At 39.0% G+C, this 23,241-nt stretch overlaps 3 protein-coding genes across 3 annotated transcripts; 2 read left to right on the plus strand and 1 right to left on the minus strand.

Annotated features, from left to right (window-relative positions):
- The first annotated feature begins 1,265 nt into the window (after positions 1 to 1,265).
- Positions 1,266 to 8,652, plus strand: rnf121 (ring finger protein 121). Its single transcript, XM_085174449.1, has 9 exons — positions 1,266 to 1,415; positions 2,829 to 2,866; positions 3,575 to 3,716; positions 4,036 to 4,190; positions 4,312 to 4,419; positions 5,662 to 5,782; positions 5,862 to 5,995; positions 6,755 to 6,856; positions 7,388 to 8,652. Exons 1-9 carry the CDS (start codon positions 1,338 to 1,340, stop codon positions 7,506 to 7,508), a joined length of 999 nt encoding a protein of 332 aa, XP_085030575.1. The 5' UTR covers positions 1,266 to 1,337; the 3' UTR covers positions 7,509 to 8,652.
- Positions 8,653 to 8,773: 121 nt separating this feature from the next.
- On the plus strand, positions 8,774 to 10,318 carry LOC146509692 (interleukin-1 receptor accessory protein-like). The gene is made up of 5 exons (XM_085174451.1): positions 8,774 to 8,895; positions 8,975 to 9,016; positions 9,111 to 9,173; positions 9,258 to 9,387; positions 9,484 to 10,318. Exons 1-5 carry the CDS (start codon positions 8,871 to 8,873, stop codon positions 9,632 to 9,634), a joined length of 411 nt encoding a protein of 136 aa, XP_085030577.1. The 5' UTR covers positions 8,774 to 8,870; the 3' UTR covers positions 9,635 to 10,318.
- Positions 10,319 to 11,198: 880 nt separating this feature from the next.
- nlrc3l1 (NLR family, CARD domain containing 3-like 1) lies at positions 11,199 to 17,324 on the minus strand. The gene is made up of 7 exons (XM_085174442.1): positions 17,228 to 17,324; positions 15,352 to 15,589; positions 14,260 to 14,358; positions 13,929 to 14,006; positions 13,735 to 13,840; positions 13,394 to 13,634; positions 11,199 to 13,266 (listed from the first exon to the last, which is right to left on the minus strand). The coding sequence occupies exons 2-7, from the start codon at positions 15,534 to 15,536 to the stop codon at positions 11,663 to 11,665; spliced, it is 2,313 nt and encodes a 770-aa protein (XP_085030568.1). The 5' UTR covers positions 15,537 to 15,589; positions 17,228 to 17,324; the 3' UTR covers positions 11,199 to 11,662.
- Between the last annotated feature and the right edge of the window lie 5,917 nt (positions 17,325 to 23,241).

Genomic DNA, 23,241 nt, shown 5'->3' on the forward strand with positions numbered 1-23,241 from the left:
GTCCTTTTACGTTTTCCGGTAGCCTCTTTCCGGACCAAAAATCTGGCGGGATGCAACAGTGGAACATGCAATTATGTTTCTACAACAGGACTGGCTCGTCCGTGCAGTTTGGCGACGTGTTTATAAACGTCTTGAAAACCAGAAACAAGTTGTAACACCGAATTTCATATTTATATGTGCCACAAGCAAAGCTCTAGGAAATCTACATATGTGTAGCAGAAAATTGATGATCTCTCTCATGTTAACAGCTTCTTCCAGTCTGCAGTGTCACAATAATAAACTGATACACTGAATGACTTTACTGCACTTTCAGCTACATTTGACACTCTCCTAATGAGGCAAATGACATCATATACTTGCTTTGCTGCTTTTACTGCATTTATCAAGCTGAGTTGAAAATGCAGATGATTTTTATTAGGTGGGATGAGTATTGACAAGATTTTAAATGAGTTTGTCAGAGGGACAGCTCAGGTTCAACTTTTTGTAGAGGCAAGGTAGAGGTGGTTTGCACATGCGCAGTGGACGGATGTTGAAGATGGACCTACCATTCAAGAGAAGAGAAAGACCACATAGAAGATTCATGAATGTAGTGAAGGAGTACGTGCAGAGAATTGTGTGTGACAGAGGAGTATTTGTATATATGCATCCATGCAGGGGGGCTGGAGCCAGCTGTCTCAGGGCGAGAAGCAGGGTACAACTCTGGACAGACACAGACAAACAGTCGCACTCACATTCACACCTATGGGCAATTTAGAGTTTCCAATTAACCTATCCACCACTAACTGCATGTCTTTGGACTGTGCATATTTTTTATACATTTACTTGGGTAGCTTTGTTCTATTAATTTTGATTTCTATTTTTTAATTATTTTTTTAACAATTGTATTACATTTATTTTGTCATATCATATTTCAGTATTTAGTATCCATTTTATTTCAGTAAGCTATATACTAGTCTACTAATTTAAGCAGTTCTGTTATATGTTGCGTTGAACGGAATTTTTAACTGCTGTAAAAACTTGTGGGATTATCTGTTCTTATCTTATTTCATCTTTGCTTATCTTATCTAATCTTCATAGCAAATTGCTACACAATCATAGCGTTAAAATACAGGGCGCCGTCCAAAAAACAATGTGTAGATGTGGGGAAAATGTTACGGTGACGACATAAGACTTTCAAACATTAACTATGACTTAAAGAGGGAACAACAAAAGGCTAAGCTAAAAATTCTGAACATGTCCCGCCCTTTATTTTGAAGGAAGAAAAACATCCATGACCGGATGTGCCCGGTTTTTCGCTAATGCTAATGTACCCGGAACGATAAAGCAGCACTCCGAAGATGGCCGGGGTGTTTGAGGTGGAGGTTGATGGTGTGGAGCACGATCATGGACTGGAGCATCACGATGAACCGAACCAGGTGAGAATAACGGACCGTTCTGAGGTATTGTGACAATAAAACGGATTTATGATGTGGTGTATTACTTGCTGCTAACCCAACTGCTACTCCTGGGCTTAGTCTCCCGTAAGTAGCTAGCTGCTTGTTAACTGCTTGTTAGCCATATTTTACTGAGCAGAGGTGTGTGTATAAAATGCACTGTTCTGTTCATTGGTCAAAGCGACAGTGCAAGCGTAAAAGGACTCTTTTCCAACTGCCAAGCTAATTATTGTTAGTTACTTTCATGTGACTAAAGTTGCACCAAAGTTTACTTATTTTTTTTTTAAAAATACTGCATTTCATACGAGATTTGTGCACTCGCGAATGTTTGATCTGAGCTGTGAGATATGTGAACGTCTGAATTATTAACCCTACAAATAAAGCTGATGTGGCTGTTGGGGTCAAAGGTCACCAAATGCATGAGCCGCGACAAGTCAGACAGAAGAAAAGACTACATCACTTCCTGTGGGATTTCAACATTCTGGTCAAACCTAATCGAGCTAGATGCTAAACTAAATAAGGTCACGGTGTAAACCGAGTCCGTGATAAAAGCTCTCAAAGTCTGAGATGTGAAGAGCAGGTGGTAGGAGGTAGAACATTTACTTTGATGCAAAAGTGGCATCACAACCTGGAAAAATCCCAAAGAGGTCTTTACATCCGTCACTGATGAGTTCACACTCAGTAGGAACTTTAATGTGGCACACTGACCTATTTTTGTATTACATCTTAGTATGTGCAGATAAAAACAACACGTAGATGAGCTAATCTGTTAAGTGAGTAAAATGCAATGACGCTAATGATTGGCAGGTATACCTAAAATGTGTTGTTTTCATGGTAACAAGGTATAAAAGGTAAAAACGGATTTATTTATTTTTTTACAAGGAACATCGTACTAAATGGATGTGAGCCCTTAAATGTGTATTTGTGTCTGTTATTCATATACCTTATTTAGCAGATGATAAATAGAGGAGTAATCAACAGTTCTTTGTTTTGAATACAGGGATAGTAGCTTAACAAGCTCAACAACATGGGAGGGACTACCGGTTTATCATGCCGAGTGTTCTTGTAGTTTAAATATAGATATTTCAGGATGCAATTGCCTTATATCTTGCTGCTCAACCAAACCTAAATGTTTCAATCCCGTTACAGTTTTTTTTTTATAGCTGCTCTCTAATTGGTATGCAGCGTAAGATCTTGGGGTTTGGAGCCAACTGTGTAAAAGGTGAAGCAAATGCTGCAGTTTGGTGGGATTGACTTGTTTTATAGGAGTTTTAAAACGATTCTGTGATCAGTATGCACACTATCATATGTCTCAATTTAAAAAAGAAGGGTGTAATTTCATGCAAGCTTTTAGTTTTGATAATTTGTTACTTATTTTTCTCTCTCTTTCTTTAGTATGATTTGTCCAAGCTTTCACCAGAAGAGAAGTGGAGGTTAGTGTCTTTGCCATGCATGTATACATTTTCCTAATATGATTCTGGATTCTTTGGCCATTATTGATTATTATTATTATTATATTATTATTTTAAGGGATTGAAAAATCAGATATTGATTGCAAATATTTTTACCCATATCTCCAAAAGTTGATTCTGTTCATCTGGACGTAGCGTTTTGTGGAAGAAACCGAGTGATTTCTTCTTTTATCCATACAATGTCTTATAGTTGTGTTGAAAAGAGAAAATTATAGAATGATAGCTTATTAACTTACCAGTAACGTCTTTAACAAATTAGTTGGCAGCATAATGTAATAACGCTGTTTGACTCAGCATGACTATCTGCTTAGCCGTGATGCATACACTGCTACAGACAGTGCTAAGACTGTTGTACACAGTGCAGTCAGAGGTGTAATTTATCTTTTGAACAAACTATCAGGACACCATTTCTAAATTACTCATCCCTCTTTTTTTGGATATCTTTTGCACTCTTTAAAAAAAAGATATTGGACATTGTACTCATCCATCTGCTGACCCATATCAAGGGGTTGACTAATCTGTATAACAAAATGTTTTGTACTTGAAGATGTAAAGTTGATCTCGGAACAGCTTTTACGCATTAATTCAAGTTTTGTTTATGCTTTGTTTAAGGCATCGCAGTCTAATCAGGCTTGCCAGTTGCTGAATTAAGTTTGTGTTTTTCCACAGGATGGAGCATGCAAGAATGCATGCCAAACACAAAGGCCATGAGGCCATGCACGCAGAGATGGTGCTGATCCTCATTGTTACCCTGGTAGTCGCCCAGCTAGTCCTCGTGCAGTGGAAACAGAGGCATCCAAAGTCATACAATGTAAGGCACAAAAGAAACACTGATAATTTGGCAATTGTTCAGTTTGAATTAAAACAGTTTTGTGTGTGTGTGTGTGTGTGTGTGTGTGTGTGAATGGGAAGTGAAAGTGTACTGAAAATGCTGTGGTTTTTATGGTTTCTTAGTTTTCATACATAATTCCAGTTAAACCTGTTTTCTCAAAGAGAGATCCTGTAATTTCTTATTTTCTTCCACATCATCAAAAATTGGAAGTTATATGTTTGTGTTTTTTTGTTTGCACAGTCTGATGGTGGTCAGGACTGCATCAATGTTCTAACGCACACACTTTGCTGTCTTGTAGTTGGTGACTTTGTTCCAGATGTGGGTAGTTCCTCTCTACTTTACTACCAAACTTCACTGGTGGAGGTTCCTGACCACGTGGTTTATCTTCTCTGTAATCACAGCGTACATTTCCTTCCGTGCTACCCGTAAGCCACTGGCCTGCACCACACCGAGGTAAAGCCATTGTTTACACTCACACGTTCCTGTAAATATACCCATTCTTCTCTCTGTGTGGGAACAGAATTGTCAGGAAAATTTCCTGATATATTCTGATTCAACTTTTTTGTTTGTGTAGGTTGGTGTACAAGTGGTTCCTCCTCCTGTATAAAATCAGCTATGCCACGGGAATAGTTGGCTACACTGTCGTCATGTTTACACTTTTTGGTATTAACCTAATATTCAGGTATGTATTGCACATTAGTTCAGTTTTTTAGAAATGTCAGTGAATGTCAATCTACTGCAATTAAAACCCTTCAAATGGGAGACTATAGAAATATTTTTTCAGTGAAACACATTCTTTTTCTTGTCTAAATGCAAGAGGTTCTGATAGGTTGGATGCATCCTCTAGCACTTGGCTGCCACTAGATGGCGCTGTTTTCCATATTACAATTTCTTTCCTCCTTTGTACTTGTCCATCTATGTGATTTGGTTTTTTGCTAATTTATAAAGTAAAGTACTTGATGTTGCACACACTGCGATTAAATTTTTTTCCAGCGTAACTGAGAGCTGAGAGTATTACAAGAAGAAGCTTTAGTGAAAAGTATCTGTTTACTTGACTGACTACTTTGATGATGATTTTTACCATTCAAGATCTCTCTTTCATTAAACCTGCCTTTTTTTTTAACAGGCCTCACGTGTGCAGTGGGGGAAATAATTATTTGAGCCCTTCCTGAGTTTGTCAGTTTGTTCATTTTTTTGTAATTGAGACTGAATGAGCACCAAAAACCATTAAAACACACATTACAAAAGTTATACATTGATTTGTCCTTGAGTGCAATAAGTATTTGGGCAGAATTCTGGCTCCCACAGATTGACACTGTGCCCATGTTCCACACAGATTACAGTCAATCAATTACAGACACTGACTTACTATCTGGAGGTTTCACCTTCATGGTTTGCATGAGGATCAAATATTAATTTCACTCAGTGACAGACTCAGTGGCTGAGGCCAGTTTACTTTAAAGTAGTGCATTTTTGTTTTTGGTTTATACTCTGTCCTCTCCAATAAAATAAAAATACTACCATAAGAATTAGTGACTGTTCATTTCTTTGTGAGCAACTTCAACCGGGGATCAAATAATTATTCCCGACGGAAAAGTAAAAATGCTACAGATGCATAATTTTCCAAATTCAGATCAGACTTGCAGAAACTGATATCACTGTTTATGGTTTGATGTTCTGGGATCATCATAAAAGGATAGATTATTAACAATTTTTAATTTTAGCTTGGTGAAATATAGTGATTTATTTATTTATTTTTAAACGGAGGGGAAAAAAGCCACAGTAAAGCAGAGAATTGAAATTTTATAGTCTAGTCTTTCACCCAAAATGTAAAGCATTTGCCTGTCTTATGGAGCAAACTGAACTTCAGGTTGAATAACAACATTATCAGTCAGATGATTTCAGTACTGTGTTCTCTGTCCAGGATAAGTCCAGAGGATGCCATGGACTTTGGTGTTTCACTTCTCTTCTATGGACTGTACTACGGGGTCCTGGGAAGGGACTTTGCAGAGATGTGTGCGGACTTCATGGCTTCAACCATTGGGGTAAATGCACAAATTTAAAACAGTGTATATTTTCTCCTGGCTGTAACCTAAAATTTAATGTAGCTTTCCCCCCCCGCAGTATTACAGTGCATCTGGCATGCCAACCAAACACCTCTCAGACAACATCTGTGCTGTGTGCGGCCAGCCCATCCTTGTCGATGTCAGTGAGGAAGGGATTATTGAGAACACATATCGATTATCTTGCAACCATGTGTATCCTTCCTGTGACATTTACTGACACATTTTCATGCCTTTAATGGTTACCGCTGAAAGAGAAGTTCAGGTGCGTGACGGAGAATTCTGTTGGTATAAAAGGTATGTCGTGGGTTGGCATGGAACTACACTGTGTACTCAAATTAACAGCTTAAAGAGGAATTGCCAGGATTTACCTGACCTTTATGCCAGACTGTTGATGTCTCTGTTACTTCCCCGAGGATCTGTTGTGTGTTGTAAATGATACACAGTGCCATTACACGATTTTTGTTTGGTTTTGTTTGTTTGGTTTTTGGATCAAGTTTGACACGTTCCTTGATGTATTCTTTATAGGAAATCAACTTTCTATTTAAAATGCTGTTTAAAATTTACCTTTATCTTATTTCCTTACAAAAAGATGTGACCAAAAATGCATTATCCACACTGAAGAGTATTCTTTTATTACACATAAAAGCAACACCAGGTTTAGATAAAAACAAACAAACAAGCAAACAAACAAAAAACAACACATATTTGCAAACTGAAATGTAATTATTAATTAATAGTGCAGTACAAGAGTCTCGCCCTACAGTGCAGTGCTATCTGTAGTTAAACCAGCTCAGGAAATTATCATTTGTCCTTAAATTGTACTATTGTTTTGTATAAATAATTTAGTATCAGATGAATGTTGTCCTTTTGACTGGTATTAGAGCATTAATGTTGGATGAATGTTCAAAGATGTCCGAGTATTCAGCATTTGAGCCTTAACTCCAAATCCAGGTTCCATGAATTCTGCATAAGAGGATGGTGTATCGTCGGGAAGAAGCAGATGTGTCCGTACTGCAAAGAGAAGGTGGATCTGAAGAGGATGTTCAGTAACCCGTATCCTTTTTATTCTGGGATTCTGTCTGCATTAGTTACATTTTTTTTAAACTAAATATTGAATGATTCCTGAATTAGTTGTAATTTCAAAGATTCTAATGAAATAATAACTTTCTGCATAAAAATGCTGACAAAAACAGACCCTGTGAAGATTTTGAATGTACTTTAAAGTCCAAAACTAAGTATGACAGATGAGATCTAACAAAGCACTGAAACCTAATTATGCCAAGTCACAGCATAGTTGAGGAGGGGGGGTGTTCCAGACTGCTAAGTACAGGCTATTTCAAACAAACAAAAGCAAAGCATAAATTGTATACGAAGTTCCTGTTCCTTTTTGTCGGTTGGAGAAACACTATATAACTGACAAATACATGTTATATATAATAATTAATGATTTCTCAGGAGCTGATGAAGATTTCTGCTTCCTTGTGATGCGTCATCACCGTGGTTACATGTTGACCTCTTGTTCCCCATTTATTTATCATTTCTGATTGTTGTCAAGGGTTATTTCCTTAACCATTTCTATTCTAGCTGGGAAAGACCGCACGTCATGTACGGACAACTTTTAGACTGGCTTCGGTACTTGGTGGCCTGGCAACCTGTTATTATTGGATTTGTGCAAGGTATCAACTACGTCCTGGGTCTGGAGTAGCCGGCAAAAACCGGAAGAAACGGACACACATACCATGTGGAGAAGATTATGCACTGGCTCAAAAAGACTGAGGGCCTAACATTGAACTAAAACACCAATTTAAAAAAAAAAAAAGTGTCTATACTTTTTGTACATATTTATAGGCACATATCTGTATTTGCAGTTTATTTGAATTTTCTTAGTAACCTAAAATTGGACGTGTGTTTCATTTTCCCAGGATTTGATTGGTCTGTATCTCATGGCCTAGTAAAGCGGTTTTTGAAATCATTATAGGGGTTTTTTACTAATTTATGTCTTAAGTGTTAAAAGGTTAAAGGATCATACTGGAATGTGTCATCCTTGTGTCTGATGGTTATCAAACATGAGTAATAAGTATTTCCTCTGGACTCCTAAATATATGAACGCTATATCCACAGACGTTAGTTTCGCATCTGCTTTAGTTACAATTCCTGCTTCACATCGGTCACGTATTTTGACCACAAGTGGCACCAGTTTCATAAGGGCCTGTCATACGCCTCGTGGAGCCAAATTGTAATGATATGTCAGAAAGTACTACTCATATTGGTAAAAACGGTACCTCCTACATTTACGATGGAAATTCTAGTGTTACTGGAATTCATGATGTCCTCTTTTAGGGAAACACCAATCTTTAGCCAAGTAGCAACGGAGTCATTTTGGTTTGACCTTTATCCAGTGTCTCAGCATATGCGAGTAAGTTAAATTCCCTTGCATTGTCTTGGTGTAGCAGAGATGATAAGGGAGGCAAATTTAAGTCAAAACTGTGTGTGGAGAGAAATAAACAAGTTATAATGTAACTGAACTAAAATCCATCAAAAGTATTCAAATTAAATTTAAGATTTAGATTAAAAAATATCCCAGAATGATCCTTTAACTGGTGAGCATGCAGATGGGAACGGTCTTATTTTCACGTGGTATGTGCATTATCTTCCATCCTGAAATTTCTGGAAGAGAACGGTTGGTAATCTTTTTGTGGGTACCCGTCAGACTAAATGCATAAAGCAGTAGTTTTAGGGCCCATTTGTGCACCTCACCACCAGCTTAAATGGTAAAAGGACTGGGTGTAACCAGACCAAAATATGATCATTTTGTTTTGATCCAGACAGATTAATAAATGTCACTTCGATCATGTGTGTTTTGTCCATATGTCTGCAAGGTAGCATTCACAACCCTCCATAATGTCACCAAGAATTAGTCAGCACATCTCATTTGTGAAAACACTGTGTGGGTGAAGAGGAAGTTAAGTGTGTGCGTGCGTGTGTGTGCGTGTGTGTGCCCGCATATATATATACAGTAATCTGAAACACTGGTCAGCAGCAAAAGACTCACACAGGAGGAATCGATATGAAGCTCTCATCTGCTGTGAAAGGTAAGGACTTATTATGATACCAAACAGTTTGTTTTTCTTTGCATTATATTCGATGGTGAACGTTTTGTGTCTCTAACAGTTCTGGGATCTCTGTGTCTGCTGGTCGTTGATGGATTTCCAGGTACAGAATAGTTATGTGATAGAGAAAAGGTTTTGTTTTTGTTTTTTTTTTTGTGTGTGTGTTGTAAGATTTTTAACCTTGGAATGTTTTGCAGTTTCTGAAGATGAATCTCCAGAGATAATTGGACCAGGGTTTGTCCAAATAAAAACCCATCCAGGTAATGCATCAAGCCTCTTTTGATGGGACAGGCTGTGTAGTTGTGAAAGCTTTCTTAGATGTATGGATGTGTTCTGCCTCCTAGGTGCACCGCTGGTGCTTCACTGTGATGCGTTTGCAAACTGTGAGGACGATGTGACTCTAATCTACTGGCTTGTCAATGACACCTTCCCCGAAGACGCCCCCAGCAGCGACAGGATAAGAGAATCTAATGAGTGAGTATCTTTGTTACAATTACAGTGGAAGTGTACATTAAATTAAAACAATTAAAACAGTTTGTAGCTGGGCTGTAATGGCTGTGTTTTCATTAGATCTACTCTAGAGGAGGGTGCAATCCTTCAGAGGAGTTTGCTGTTGAAGAACATCACATCCGAGGACCTCAAATCCACCTTCACATGCGTTGTGACAAATGCTGTGGGAGTGGCCCAAAAACACATTAAATTAATATCAACACGTGAATGACTGAAGATAGTAAATGACAACTGTGTAAAAGATCTTGATTTTCTGTCCTCTGCCTTGTGATATAAGTCATGTCTGTCAAGAGTCAACATTGCATGTCAGCATTTTCATGTAATACTTTTGTTTGGCAACTTGTGGATGGTTCAAAACCTAAACTCCAGTTACGCTCAAAGGTAAAGCAAGTAGCTGCTGCGGGTCATCAGAATGCTCTGCTTTATATCAATCTGACAAACATACAGAGGCGCCATCTGATGTAGCAGTGTTGTGGTCCAGTTGTAACTCTGTTACACTTACCCACATTACAGTCATTTAGACGACTGTACCACACAGTGAATGTGTTGAATGTATCAGCAAACTGTTTTCTATGCCTGTGTACGGTTCCTGTACTTGCTGAAAAAAATAGTGAAAATTATATTTAGATACTTGTAAATTAATAACCATGTTTTCCTTGAGAGTTACTGTTATTCACACTAAGATGTTTGAAATAAGCCAACTGCTCACTATTCCTAATAATATCTGAGTAAGCATTTCCACCATCTGTACAGCAGAGGTCAGCAAAGCAGCTCGGTTCCTCAACCTTGTTTTGTTGGGGACTAGATTTAGTTTTGTAGACGCAGTCAACATGCTGATGTCTAAGTTGTGTTTAATATTGTTTAGATTCATGCTTGAAAGCAGATGTAATTTCTATTGATAAATAGCTCATTTAATTTGATTTGAAGAAAAATAAAACAATAAAAGCGTTTTACTTAACATTGTTTTTGTTCTTGAGTTAAAACTAGTTATCAAATATCACCGGGTCTTTATATTGATATCTGAAGCAGATTCATGAGAAACGATGCAGGTATTTTGAGTCAAAGGAAAACTTCAAATTGTCTGTGATGTGCTGTATTGATTAAAGCTACAGGAGTCCATATTCTTTTTAGTTATGTAGTTTAAGCTATAAAAGAACTCTTTAAATGACGTGTCGAAAGGCACACGTTGTAGTTGTGGAAAAGATGTTAGTGTGTTTGAGAAGGGTCAAATCATTAGCAAACATCTAAGGAGAGTGTAGGAACTGCTAAAAAACTGGGTACTCTTAAGTATGAGTGTCAGACATGTTAATACAATAACATCCATCCTTTCTCAGGGTCGCGGGGGGCGCTGGAGCCTATCCCAGCTGTCATAGGGCGAGAGGCGGGGTACACCCTGGACAGGTCGCCAGTCTGTCGCAGGGCCAACACACAGGGACAGACAATCATTCGCACTCACATTCATTCGCACATTCACACCTAGTGACAATTTGGATTATCCAATTAACCTATCCCCACAAGCTGCATGTCTTTGGACGGTGGGAGGAAGCCGGAGTACCTGGAGGGAACCCACGCAAACACGCAGTGCAAACTTCACACAGAAAGACCCCAGCCTGATGGTGGAATTGAACTCAGGACCTTCTTGCTGTGCGGCAACAGTGCTAACCACCGTGCCACCGTGCTGCAATAACATAATGTGATTAATACCTAGGTAAAAGAAATTCCTATACAATAATGGAAGAGGTCAACAAGCAGTTAGAATGAACTCAGAGTAAAAGCATTAGTCAGACACTTTTATTATAATATTTCTCCTTATGTTATTTTTTTAAGCAGATTTTAGAAGGTATATTATTTTTTTAGACTAACACATTTCAGGCACAGCAACAGCAGCAACACAACCCCACACTTGACAAAAGAATTTACACATTATCAAGAATCTTTGATCCTAGATGCACTATGTAAAATAAAACAAAAACACAAAAACCCCAAAACCCCAAACTTCCAATATAAGGCACTTTAATCTCACACCTTTTCTAAAACAAACATCACTTTTTGACGATTTTAAAAGTCTAAAAATAAGCATTTTCACCCTTAGTTTAGCTCCCTTAAACTCGATAGTGTTTACGTTGGCTGAACACTGATCACATTGTCATAATGTAGAGAGACTGTAGCTCACTGTGCAGCCAGTTTTTTGAATTCATTGAAGACTTGGACTTGAATAATTCTACGCAGTCATCAGCGTTTAACAGTCAGTTAAACTGGATACTGAGCCCAGTGATTGTGACCCGAGCTCCTTCAGGCAGCAGTGCAAGTTTCTATTCCTCTCAGGATTCTGACTGTCTTTCATTCTCTTCCTGATGAGAGCAGCAGCATCTCCAGTGGCAGTTGGCCACTTTAAGGGAGAGGTGAAGAAGGGCTGCAGAAGTTCCTGGTTGGTTTTAAGTGTCATTCCAAACAGGAAACGCAGGAAAAAGTCCAATCTGCCATCCTCGCACTGCAGACTCCTGTCCACAGCGTTCTTGTACATCTCCGAGGGCGTGGGCCCCCTGAACATCCCCTTAACTTTGATTTTCAGTTTCTCCTCGAAAATGTTCTTCCCGAGATTTGCGAAGGTGAGCATTGCATAAAGAGCAGCCAGGTACTCCTGCATGGTGGGGTGGATAAAGCTCAAGACATTCTCGTTGAACAGCACGTATGGCTTTGTGACATACTGCATGCACAGGCCTGTGTAGGACACTGCCTCCAGATCGTTGATGCCCTTTTCTTTCCAGTCAGTCTGTGTTATCTTGTACTGGCCTTGTTCCAGCATCGAGAAGGCCAGCTTTCCAAGTTTAATAAGAAGGTCTCTCTCTTTATCGACGCTGTTTTCTGGAGCTCTCCATTTGCGATTCTGACGCAGGAGTGAAAACAGCAGCTTTGTGTACATGTAGGTGATGCTGTTTGGCAGCTCTGCGTGTGTGCCCTTTTCTTTAAATATGCTCTGGCACTCATCGGCCACTATAGAGCAGAACAAGGGCAGGTGGCACATGACACGGAGGGTTTTGGTAGAATTGATATAATCAATAACTCGAGCTGCTTGGTTTGAGTCCTTAAACCACTTCTGAAAGTACTCGTCCCGTTGAGTGTCACGGAAACCAAGTACTTCTATCTCATTGTAGTGCGCATCCCATGGGACGCAGGCGCGTACATATGGCCGAGTAGTAACCAAGCACAGGCCGCGGTAAAGCAACCTCGCTCTCATGAGGTTGACCACGATGACCTTCAGATTGCTGGTATCTGTGGGGTCAGTCAGAAGCTCTGTGTTTTCAAAGTCAATCTTCCAGGGGTACTCATCCAGTCCCTCTAAGACAAACATCATTTGGCATTCGTCGCACCTGTAATCCCCATCTCTCAGTTTTTCTGTTGCCGGGTAGAGTTTTTTAACTAAGCCTGCCAAGGAAAGTTTTTCGCCCTCAAACTGTTTGAGTTCTCTGACTGGCAAAGGAAACAAGAAAGTCACGTGCTTGTGTGCTCGTTCTTCAATCCAATCGAGGACTAACCTTCTGACTGCCATAGACTTCCCTGATCCTGCCACTCCAGTGAGCAATACTAACTTTGAACTTGAGGTCTCCAGATATTTAGGAGTTAAAATATCTGCAGTAGAAATCTCCTTGGGTGCTTCCTGGTTGCTGTCCAGCTTTCCTATTTTCATGACCTCGTGTTCGATATTGGGGCCATTATCACACGTGGAAACAATTTTGAGAGTAGTATGGACATCGTCAAAGGGCCTCTTCTCACCACCATAATCCTCACATACTTCACCGTATTTCTGCTTCAGACACTCGGCTAATTCGTAGCGTACTTCATCTGAAAAAAATAAAGAAAAGAAAATGTGCATACATGAAGAAGTTTGTGCAGATGTGTCATCATTGCATTCATTAAGGTTAAATTAGCAGTCAAAACAAGACATGAAGGCATACTCAAGGGCACTTACTTCTAAGGCACAAAGTATCGACATAATCAACCAGCTTCTTTTTCCCCATCTCGGCCAGATGGGTTTTGGTGATCTGGAATGAATTTTCAAGGCTGTAACACTCGAGTAAGCGGTCGACCAGGTCCACTAGGTCCATGTTTTGTGGAGGAGTGTTGAACGATTGCGGGTAATACTTCCAAAGCATCCTTTTGAATCCCCTAAGTTCAAACTCTGACAGCTTTCCAAGGATTTTTGAGATAGCCTAAACCCAAAAAAGCAGTCAAATATAACTATGTCTATATAGTGCTTGTTTTTATCTTTAACAAAAAATGGACAAAGGCAAAAAAAGAACAGTGACTGACCTTAAAAGTGAATGGAATTGTTAGAGACGGATGCCTTTTCTCACTTGTGTTTTCGATTAACTTGTTTGTGTCAGAAGATTCAGGGACATCCTCTTTGCTCCTGACCCTAGTGACGTCACAGTGAAAATGCGGCAAAATATTTTAGTGACAATACTGGAAAAAGCCACACACAGTAACATGTGCAAGTTTCTTACTTGCGAATCTTCTTTTCACAGTCGTCACTGTCTACGGAGTAACAGCTAGAGTACGAATCTGCTCTCTGTCGGCGGACACTAAAAACAAGGAGACAAAGCTGTGTTTAAATGAAGTGTTTCACTCTTTCCAGGAATTAATTTAACAGAGACAGATTTCGTCCTCTCTGAATATTCTTATATGAAAAGCTTGTGTATTTTTTGGATAGGCTGCTTGGACTATTAATCCATCTTCTTTAACTGGAAAGTACTTTGGTTCAACTTAATTTTTTTCGGTTTTTTTCCTCCTTAAAAAAATTGCATTCTGATTAAAACTGACATGACTTGTTTGCACCTTGTGGAAGATGTGTCGTCTTCTTCCATTTTGTCTAAGACTTCGCTTGTCATTGTGCTGTAGCTCTGAGCTGGAGACAAGGCCTGGTCCACGTAATCCCTAAAAAAGAAGGAATGGTAGAATGACAGTTCTTTTAGTTACTTAGTGACCACACGGCAAGTAAATTTCCAGACATCATGCAAAATAGCCCAGTCTGTGATTTTTCTCACTTATCTAGAAAAGTCTAAGTTATTCAAACTGAGGATATTGAGCAATTATGATGCATGATGGAAGGGCTTTCCTTCACTGGAGTGACTCTACTAAGACTCAGCATATGTGATGTAGCAAAAAGACAGCAAAAGTTGCAGACCGAAAATCCCACCTGAGCACAAAAACAGCCAAGCAATGACGCAATCAAGAACAACTGGAGTTTCCAATATTTCCAGTTTAACTTCACTGTCTGAAAACTGTAGTTTATTGAGCAGGTGCTGATGCATAAAGTTGAAATAGACTGTGCTCTATTTGGCCCCGAAAGTCTAGTTCAGCAGACTTCAACTATGAGGGGAAAATCCCCTGTCAGCAGAGTCACAACCACTTAGTAGTGTGACCGGTCAATAACCCAGTGAAATTCTTACTATTAATGATGCGTGCAATTTTCCTGTCTTTAGCCTGTGCTGATAACTAATCGATTAACAGTTTCATGTAACTAGTCTGGTTTTTAATCATTTCTGAATGTAATTGAGTATTTATGCACTGGTAGTAAACCAAAAGTTCAAAGACCGGACACAGTTTGCAATCTTCAACTTAAATATGCGTAGAAAAGAAAACAAAGATGGATGCATGAAATATAAATTACGTATGTACATGTATAACATGTAACAACCCAAAAAGAGACAAGCTGAAGCTGAAGACATCAAAATCTGAAATCCCACTGCAAACTGAGTGATGCTTATTTTTATGTATTGTAACCTAAGAAATTACAGACAGTCACAGCATAGGTCGGCATAAATTTTACTCACTTAACAATACTTAAAAAGCATTTTCACTACAAAAACACAGTGTTAGAGTGAGAGAAGCACAGGAAGGGGTTGCAAGTCAAACATTTCTCCATACCAGTGGGTTGTGTCCATTGGACTGGGTCCAAGGTCAAGCGAAGGTCTTCTCGGAGGAATGTAGTAGAGGTCCTCATCATCATCATCTAACTCCTCCTCAAGCTCACTTTCCCGTCTTCCAGAAGCTGCTTCCCCAATGGAAGAGCCTTCTGATTGCATGGCCATCGCTTCGTCTATGTCGCTCATGATGTCATGGAGAGTGTCAGTGAGCAGCACTGATAAGAAGAAGAAGAAAAATCCTGGGGAAATAAAGGAGACACATATTAAGCTTTCTACTCTAGCTTATTCAACACGTTTCTGCTATTAAAGATGTCTTTAGTAATCTTTTGACATTGCCTTGCCAAAAAGAAATTATACAACTTTCCTTTAGAGGTCTTGGGAAAGTAACTAATAAGCATAAAAGACTGTGGTTTCAAATATTCTGACACTGGCTCCTGCATTGGTTTGAATAGCGGTGCAGGGGTTAGCACAGCAAGAAGGTTGTTGGTTAGCCAGCTGGTGGAGTGTGCATGTTCTCCCTACACCTGCTACTGCTCCCTCCCACAGTCTAAAGACATGCATGTTAGGATGACTGATGACCTGTCTAGAGTGCACCCCATTTCGTGTTCATGATTGCTGGAATAGGCTCAGGACACAATCTGATATTGTTGTGTTGGTGTTGTTGCCGAACAGTCATAACACTTGTGGTCCAGGATCAGAATTGCAACTGACCAATCACATTGTCTGAGCATTCATTTAGCATTTCTTTCCTTCTCCCTCACATTGCAAAGTTATGACAACAACAGCATGGCTGGTCAATTGCAATGTTGATCCTGGACCGACATTATTATGGTGATGCAGAAACAACACCAACACAGGTATATCAGATACACTGACTCCAGGCACACTGTGACCCCCGAATAATGAGAAGAAAATGGATGGACAGCTCCCAATTATTTTGTAATTATATATACATATATTATATAAAATACATTATATAAATTATAGTCCTAAGTAGGAATGTAGAAACAAATAACGGTGCACTTGTTCCTTTTTAGATTACTGCAATTCGAGCTGCAGCAAGGGTGCTATTAGTATCAAAGTGATCACGTTTCCCACAGCATTACCATTTGCTAGCATTTGTAAGTCTCATATCACATTAGCACTTTGCCTTAATTACACTTCCTTGAGTTTTGAAAAGTAGACTGGGAGGTGGAGCCTGGAGCTATCAGCACAGTTTTGTTACCAGTGTCTATTAATATGCTGTGTCTTTGCTCTTTGTCCCCTCCCTCTCTCTTCTTCTGTGCACTCCTGCAGGTAACTCTGGTTTATTGTTATACATGTATTCCTACTATCTGTCAAGCTGATCACCGCCCACGCTGAGCCTGGTCATACTGCAGGTTTCTTCCTGCTTAAAGCAAAGCTTGTTTCGCTATCGTATCCATGTGCTGGCTAACAGGAATTTGTTGGCCTTCCTTACTCTAACTGCTTGAGGTCTGCATTCATAAAGCAGAGTAGAAACTGGTTTAATTTGACATTTTTGGGAACTCTTCCGCATTGCGTTTTCCTTTTCATCATGTTATGAATGGGAGCTCGTGGCACCTGTCTGACCTACAGCAGCCTCTACATACCATGATAAAATTATGTCCGCGGCTTTTCATAATGGCTTTCTGAATGATTTAATGCTAGCCGTGTTGATTTTGAACTTAGAGATTTACATAAGCTAACTCGATGAAGCGTAATAAGAAGGCTCCAACAGGCAACGAGGAACACGACGTTTACACAAAACGACGACAAATGCTTTCACGACACTCAATCATCTCATGCAATTTCACTGTTTATAGAATAAATACATTATTGCTACATTAAAAGCATGTAATGAACAGTGAATAGCTTACCCTTCTCCGTGACTGGAAGTTTCTTCTTCTTCTTCGTCTTAAGTTTCTTCTTCTTTTATGGCTATACTACACCTCACTAGGCCTACACTACCACCTACAGGATAAAATGTGAAAATCAAGAGAAAAAAGACGAGTAGTGGAGGTGTGGTACAGTACACAGAGGTCTTGATGCATTCTCAATCATCCAGGAAAGTAAATCTCCAAAAAGTTGATTCTGTTCATCTGGACGTAGCGTTTTGTGGGAGAAACGTTTCATGACTTCTTCAGTGAAGACGTGACTTCAGTGAAGAAGTCACTTGGATGAGTGACGAAACGTTTCTCCCACAAAACGCTACGTCCAGATGAACAGAATCAACTTTTTGGAGTACACAGAGGTATTAAAAAAATCATATGCATCCAAAAGCTGCAAAAATACGTATAAGTAAAACTCCAAAAGTAAAATAATCACAAATCTGAATGAATTTTTTCATATTATTATTATTATTATATTATTATATCACGTTGGCATAATATAGACTCAGTACTTTGAAGCTGCAAATTGATCTAGAAGGATGTCAAAGATCTATCTATCTATCTATCTATCTATCTATCTATCTATCTATCTATCTATCTATCTATCTATCTATCCATCTATCCATCTATCTATCTATCTATCTATCTATCTATCTATCTATCTATCTATACACAATTGACAATCAATTTTGTACAAAATGTACAGGGCTGGTGGAAAAACACTGGCTTAAATCACTTCATTTAGCTGTTTAGGTGTTCTGATCCTGGCTGTTAGAGTTACATTATAAGTGACCAAAGGACTGGAAAACTTACCGAAGAGATGTGCTCTCGACCCAGCAATTTACAACTGCAGTCCTTTCACTGCTGGACTCTCCACGCACAGTTATTCAAATGACAAATAGAAAATTGCTGCAGCACAGTCTCCCCCCCCCCTCCCCCCACAGTCTTTATTTTAAAAGCCAACTGCTAACTATTCTGGGTGGCTATCTGTCTTTTTTGCCAGCAGCTAATGTAACTTTAAACAGCCAACTCCGAGCTGATATGATGACTGGACTGCAAAGACGTACAAAGCTTTTAGCTCCATATGATTACTTTTGTTTTCATTTTCAAACTTGTGGACTTTAGACTCAGTCAGACTTAAACAACATCACTTGAGACAAGTGACAAACCTGAAATCAGTAACAGTAACTGGGTGCATCCCATGTAATCAGATGTGAAATGTTTGTAGAGTACCACTTCAGCTAACTTTCTATATAGCAGCTGTTTATATATCTACTACTACTACTACTATGCTAAGGTTTTATTGTTTAATTTTATGATACTTCATGGCACATTTATTCTAACTAAATATAATTACTATATCTGTTATACTGTGTTTTAGTACCCAGTACTAAAGGACTTTACTTGAGCATATGTTTTCCATTTTATTACTTTACCTCAGAGGAAAATATTGTAATAATCAAGTATTTTTGCCTCACAGCTTTCATTGCTTTCATTTTGAACACCTTTCCCAACCAAACTTTTAATTTCCTGTTTCTCTGAGCTCATGAAAAACTACATGTGGTTCTCACAGGACAGCACTACTACTAATATATAAAGCAATGTCACAGAATCTGATCTATTGGAGTAGGTGATATAATTTCCTTAGGGATTAATAAAGTATTCGGATTCAGATGAATTCCTTAACAATAATGATAATTAACATTTCAAAATGCTATAGACACTTTAACTTTGGATACCACTGTTACAAAATTGTTGATTTATTCTTATACCTTTAGATAAATATGGTATTGAAATTTGCACAGAGTGGTGTGCAAATGAATTTAATGAGTACTTCCTCCATCACTGCACTTCTTGCAAATCAGTGTCATCTTGAACTATATGATGACCCTGCTGTTATATAAGTCTGATACTGAATGTCAAACCTGTGAGAGCTTGTGCTCATTGCACAGTAATACACACATTTCCCTCGGCTGTGTCCCTGCTGCACCATATGACTCATAAAGGTGAAAAAAAAAACCCCAACATTGCTTAAAGGAGCTGTAGCCAGTGAAATGATTAAGTTTCACACTTGTCTGTATGCTGAGCGATGGGGCAAGATATTGGCATGGCAGCGTAATGTGTTGCTTCCGATTGCATTACTTTATGGAGGCACTGCTGCCAATTTTTTTTTAAAATTTAAAATAAACAGGCAACCTAACAGGTTACACCCCCATCCTTACCCACCCACCCACACCACCACCAATTTAAGGTCCTCCCTAGTTCATGATTCCTTTTAAAAAGATATCAACTAATTCGTGATAAAGAAAAAGCTAACATGACAAACACACCTCAACAAAGCAAATTCATAATTTGCTTTGATATAATTCATACATTATATCATGAGTGCAGTGCAAATGCTTTATTGCAATTGTGTAATGATAAGGACTGTTTCCTGATAGCACTGAATTCTTCTGGGAGTACCACTATTATTTGCAATGATCTTGGATCCCAGCTTAATCTACTTCCCTGGCGCCTATCTGGGTGCTTGTTCTGACATCTAAATCACTCAACTGTGGATTTAAAAAAAAAAAAAAGCAACATTATGTTGTTCATTAACCTTAAGAAGAGTATTTTTTTTAATTCCTGTAAATTTTTTGGGCCATTTTTCATTATATATATATATATATATATATATATATATATATATATATATATATATATATATATATATATGTAATAGAAACTAAAAAGAACAGCAACCGAATGAAATATGCGCTAATTTATATTTTAATTTTAAAAAAATGTGTATTTATATGTTACTGCTCTTAGTTAAAATGCAGAGTTACCATTTCCAGGCACTAAGCTTTCCCCCCGAAGCTGTTTACCCATACATGAAAAAAACCAAAACACAGGCACATGTCAGCATCCTTGTCTCGGTGGTGATCGTTGTTTCCACTACACTGCGCTTTGTGTGATGGAGGCGTGAGCAGCGACAAAGACAGCAGGAGGAAACAGTGGCCTGTATGAGGGGTGATTAGTGCCCCAGGGCCTGAAAGGAAAAGAGGAGAAGTGGTTCCCAGAATACCCACTCGGCCTGATGGAGTTAGTGGCATGTGTAATGACACGTCGTCGTCAGATTGCGGCAGTGTTCAGAAGACAAAATGCAGGCTGTTCTCTTTTCCCAAGCAGCATGCCTGTTATCAGCGCTGCAAAAGCTTATGCCCTGTGGGGGAAAGCATAGGATATTAACAACAAAGGTCCCTTTAAATGCAGCATTTCCTAAACATTATATGTGTAACTAATAGGGATGGGTACCGGTATCCGGTGCCATGATGGCACCGGTTCTGACATAAACGGTAGTAACCAGACCGAAAAGCAGCGCACATTTCGGTGCTTCATTTCGGTGCTTTTTTTTTCTGAGATGTCATACACTTTGAATTCTAGCCAATCATTTTACGTTTCCGAGGATAGTAGGCGGGCCCAGGTACGTACGTACTTTTAGAGCAGAGCTACAGATTAAAAATGCCCAAGACGAAGCGGTCAAAAGTCTGGCTGTACTTCACAGCAAAATATGCAAACTCACCAGCCTGCAACAAGTGCTTTAAGGTGATACTGTGATACTGTCAAAGGAGGTAACACCTCAAATCCGATGAAACACCTGGCGACGCATAGCGGGTTTTTTTAAAGCAGAAAAATGCGCCGTATTTGATAGCTTGCTGCGAGACCTCACACCGAGCGCATCTACTGCGGGTGTGGTGGTGACGGATGATGATGGCAGCAGCAGCCGTTCTTCTCTGCGTGAGTAGCTTCATGTTGTTCGTGTGCAATTTACGTTGAGTAGGCTAACCACGTTATTACATTAATGCATGTAAGGTGAACTAGCAAACACTGTCGTAGTTACATGCAGCTGTCTTCTTGTTTGATGGCAGATACTCCCTTCACCCTGGCCAAAAAGGCTAAAATGACCAAAGAAAAAGTGGAAAACAGTTAAACATGAGAGGTTTTTGGACAAAGTTTGTTTTTTCCATTGTTTAAGCACTGCTTCCAGCCAAGAGTGATATCATATATGCCCTATAGCTGCAGAAAAGGCTAACATTGTTATCTTTTTACAATAAAAACAGCTGAACATGAGAGGTTTTTGGACCAATTTTGTGTTCTCCATTCTTTAAGCACCGGTTTGAGCACCGTTTAAGCACCGGTGTTGTGCCAAAGTAGGTATCCCCGACAGAATTTGTTTCCCCTGTGCTGGGAGCACGCAAGAAGTACTGATGTTTTCATTTTGTGAAAAATTAGTATCGTTACATTATAATTCAGTTTGAGGGTTACAACAGAAAATTATATATTTATTGCTCACGGGTGTCAGGTGGGATTATTTTAATAAACCATTAACATTTTGGCTGATAACTATTTTTATTCTCCTGTAACTTTACTATATAAAGAGCTAAATCCTCCAAAGTTTCAGGAGTAATGCGTCATAATAAGAAGTCTTTGTGAACGAAAAATCAGCAATGCTGGATACTGTTTGTCCGTGATTTACACAGGGGGAACAAATTGTGGCAGGATCAGCCTGATATTATTTGTATCCCACTATAACTTCGTTGTATAAAGAGCTAACATCTCAAAAATGTCAGGAGTAGTTAGTCATTATAAGAAGTGTTTGTAAACTAAAAATCAACAATGTGGAATACTGTTTGTCCGTGATTTGGACAGTCCAGCGTGTGCTTCCGACGCAGGGGAAACAAATTCTGTCGGGGATACCTAGTTTGGCACGACACCGGCACCGTTTCAAAAGTACCAGTTTGGCACCGGTATCGGATAAAACCTAAACGATACCCATCCCTAGTAACTAATTTAGTGACCACTTTTTTTTTAAAAATGTGACCACAGTGGTGTGGTTGGCAAACTGTTATGGAAACATGGACACAAACACAGTAACACAGACAACCACATCTGCATTTGAAAACATTTTTCAAGCAAAAAATGCAAAACTTTTGATGGTTTCAGGTTCTTATTGCATAATAGCGAATAGGGTCAAGTGTGGCATTGACTCCTCAGTTCAGATGTCGATGTCTAACGCAGATGCCTCGGGATCGCATATTTACTGTTTACAGATGACACGGTACTTGCTTCATGGAGCGAAGACCTTCAGCTCGTACTGAATTGGTTTGCAGCTGAGTGTGAAGTGGCTGGGATGAGATTTAGAAACCTCCAAGTCAGAGGCTTTGATTCTCAGCTGGGAATGAGTGGAAACAGCATCCTAAGCTGGGAATGAGTCGTTGCCCCAAGTGGAGGAGTCTCAAGATTTTGTTCAGGAGTGATGAGAAAGTAGATTTACAGTTGGACCTCCTCAATGCAAATCTGTTGTGGTGAAGACGGAGCTGATTTCCGTAATATTTATTGTCTGTAGTTATTAATTTACTTGTTTACATACTGCCTGATTCTATTGTGTTACAAAGAAATATGGCCAACAGGCGATGCAGCACACCCTCTGGTGGACAAACTATGCAATCTCAACACTCATGGAATTCTTCTTCCATCTTTTCTTTACTTTTCAAATTTTAATTTATCAACTGTTATAAATACCATGTCAATAGATAATTGACAAATATCTACCACTGGTCAGTAATATTAGCCAACTGATAAATCAGCGGGGTTTAGTTTCTAGCCTAAACACTGGTGACTCGTGGGTCTGGGTGTCTTCTTGAACTGTAGCCCCCTGAAGATACACAGTAAAATTAGTATTATTGATATTTAACCAAAAGAAATAAAAAGTACAATTCAATTTTCAAATGATCCAGAAATATTTTGGAATTAAGCGCCGACCTCTATTATGTACCTTTATCTTTCTAGATGTTTATCAAAACTTATATACTTGACTAGAGTCACAATTTTCTAGATAGGATTTTGTAGGGTTTTTCTAATTAAAGAATACAAGCTAATATACAAATCACTTTTAATTTTTTTATTTACATTTTTATTACCACTGCTTTCCTGTGGGCTGTGGTTGATGAGTGCTTTGC

This window comes from Neolamprologus multifasciatus, chromosome 10 (assembly GCF_963576455.1).
Source record: "Neolamprologus multifasciatus chromosome 10, fNeoMul1.2, whole genome shotgun sequence".
Taxonomy (NCBI): Eukaryota; Metazoa; Chordata; class Actinopteri; order Cichliformes; family Cichlidae; genus Neolamprologus; species Neolamprologus multifasciatus.

Excerpts from the sequence above, each read along its gene's own strand:
- rnf121 (XM_085174449.1), top strand. The coding sequence starts at position 1,338 with ATGGCCGGGGTGTTTGAGGTGGAGGTTGATGGTGTGGAGCACGATCAT. Across the intron at positions 1,416-2,828 it reads ATCACGATGAACCGAACCAG|TATGATTTGTCCAAGCTTTC; the intron begins GTGAGAATAACG and ends CTCTTTCTTTAG. Across the intron at positions 6,857-7,387 it reads AAGAGGATGTTCAGTAACCC|CTGGGAAAGACCGCACGTCA; the intron begins GTATCCTTTTTA and ends TTTCTATTCTAG.
- LOC146509692 (XM_085174451.1), top strand. The coding sequence starts at position 8,871 with ATGAAGCTCTCATCTGCTGTGAAAG. Across the intron at positions 8,896-8,974 it reads GCTCTCATCTGCTGTGAAAG|TTCTGGGATCTCTGTGTCTG; the intron begins GTAAGGACTTAT and ends TGTCTCTAACAG. Across the intron at positions 9,174-9,257 it reads CCAAATAAAAACCCATCCAG|GTGCACCGCTGGTGCTTCAC; the intron begins GTAATGCATCAA and ends TCTGCCTCCTAG.
- nlrc3l1 (XM_085174442.1), bottom strand. The coding sequence starts at position 15,536 with ATGAGCGACATAGACGAAGCGATGGCCATGCAATCAGAAGGCTCTTCC. Across the intron at positions 14,359-15,351 it reads CCAATGGACACAACCCACTG|GGATTACGTGGACCAGGCCT; the intron begins GTATGGAGAAAT and ends CTTCTTTTTTAG. Across the intron at positions 13,635-13,734 it reads CAATTCCATTCACTTTTAAG|GCTATCTCAAAAATCCTTGG; the intron begins GTCAGTCACTGT and ends TTTTGGGTTTAG.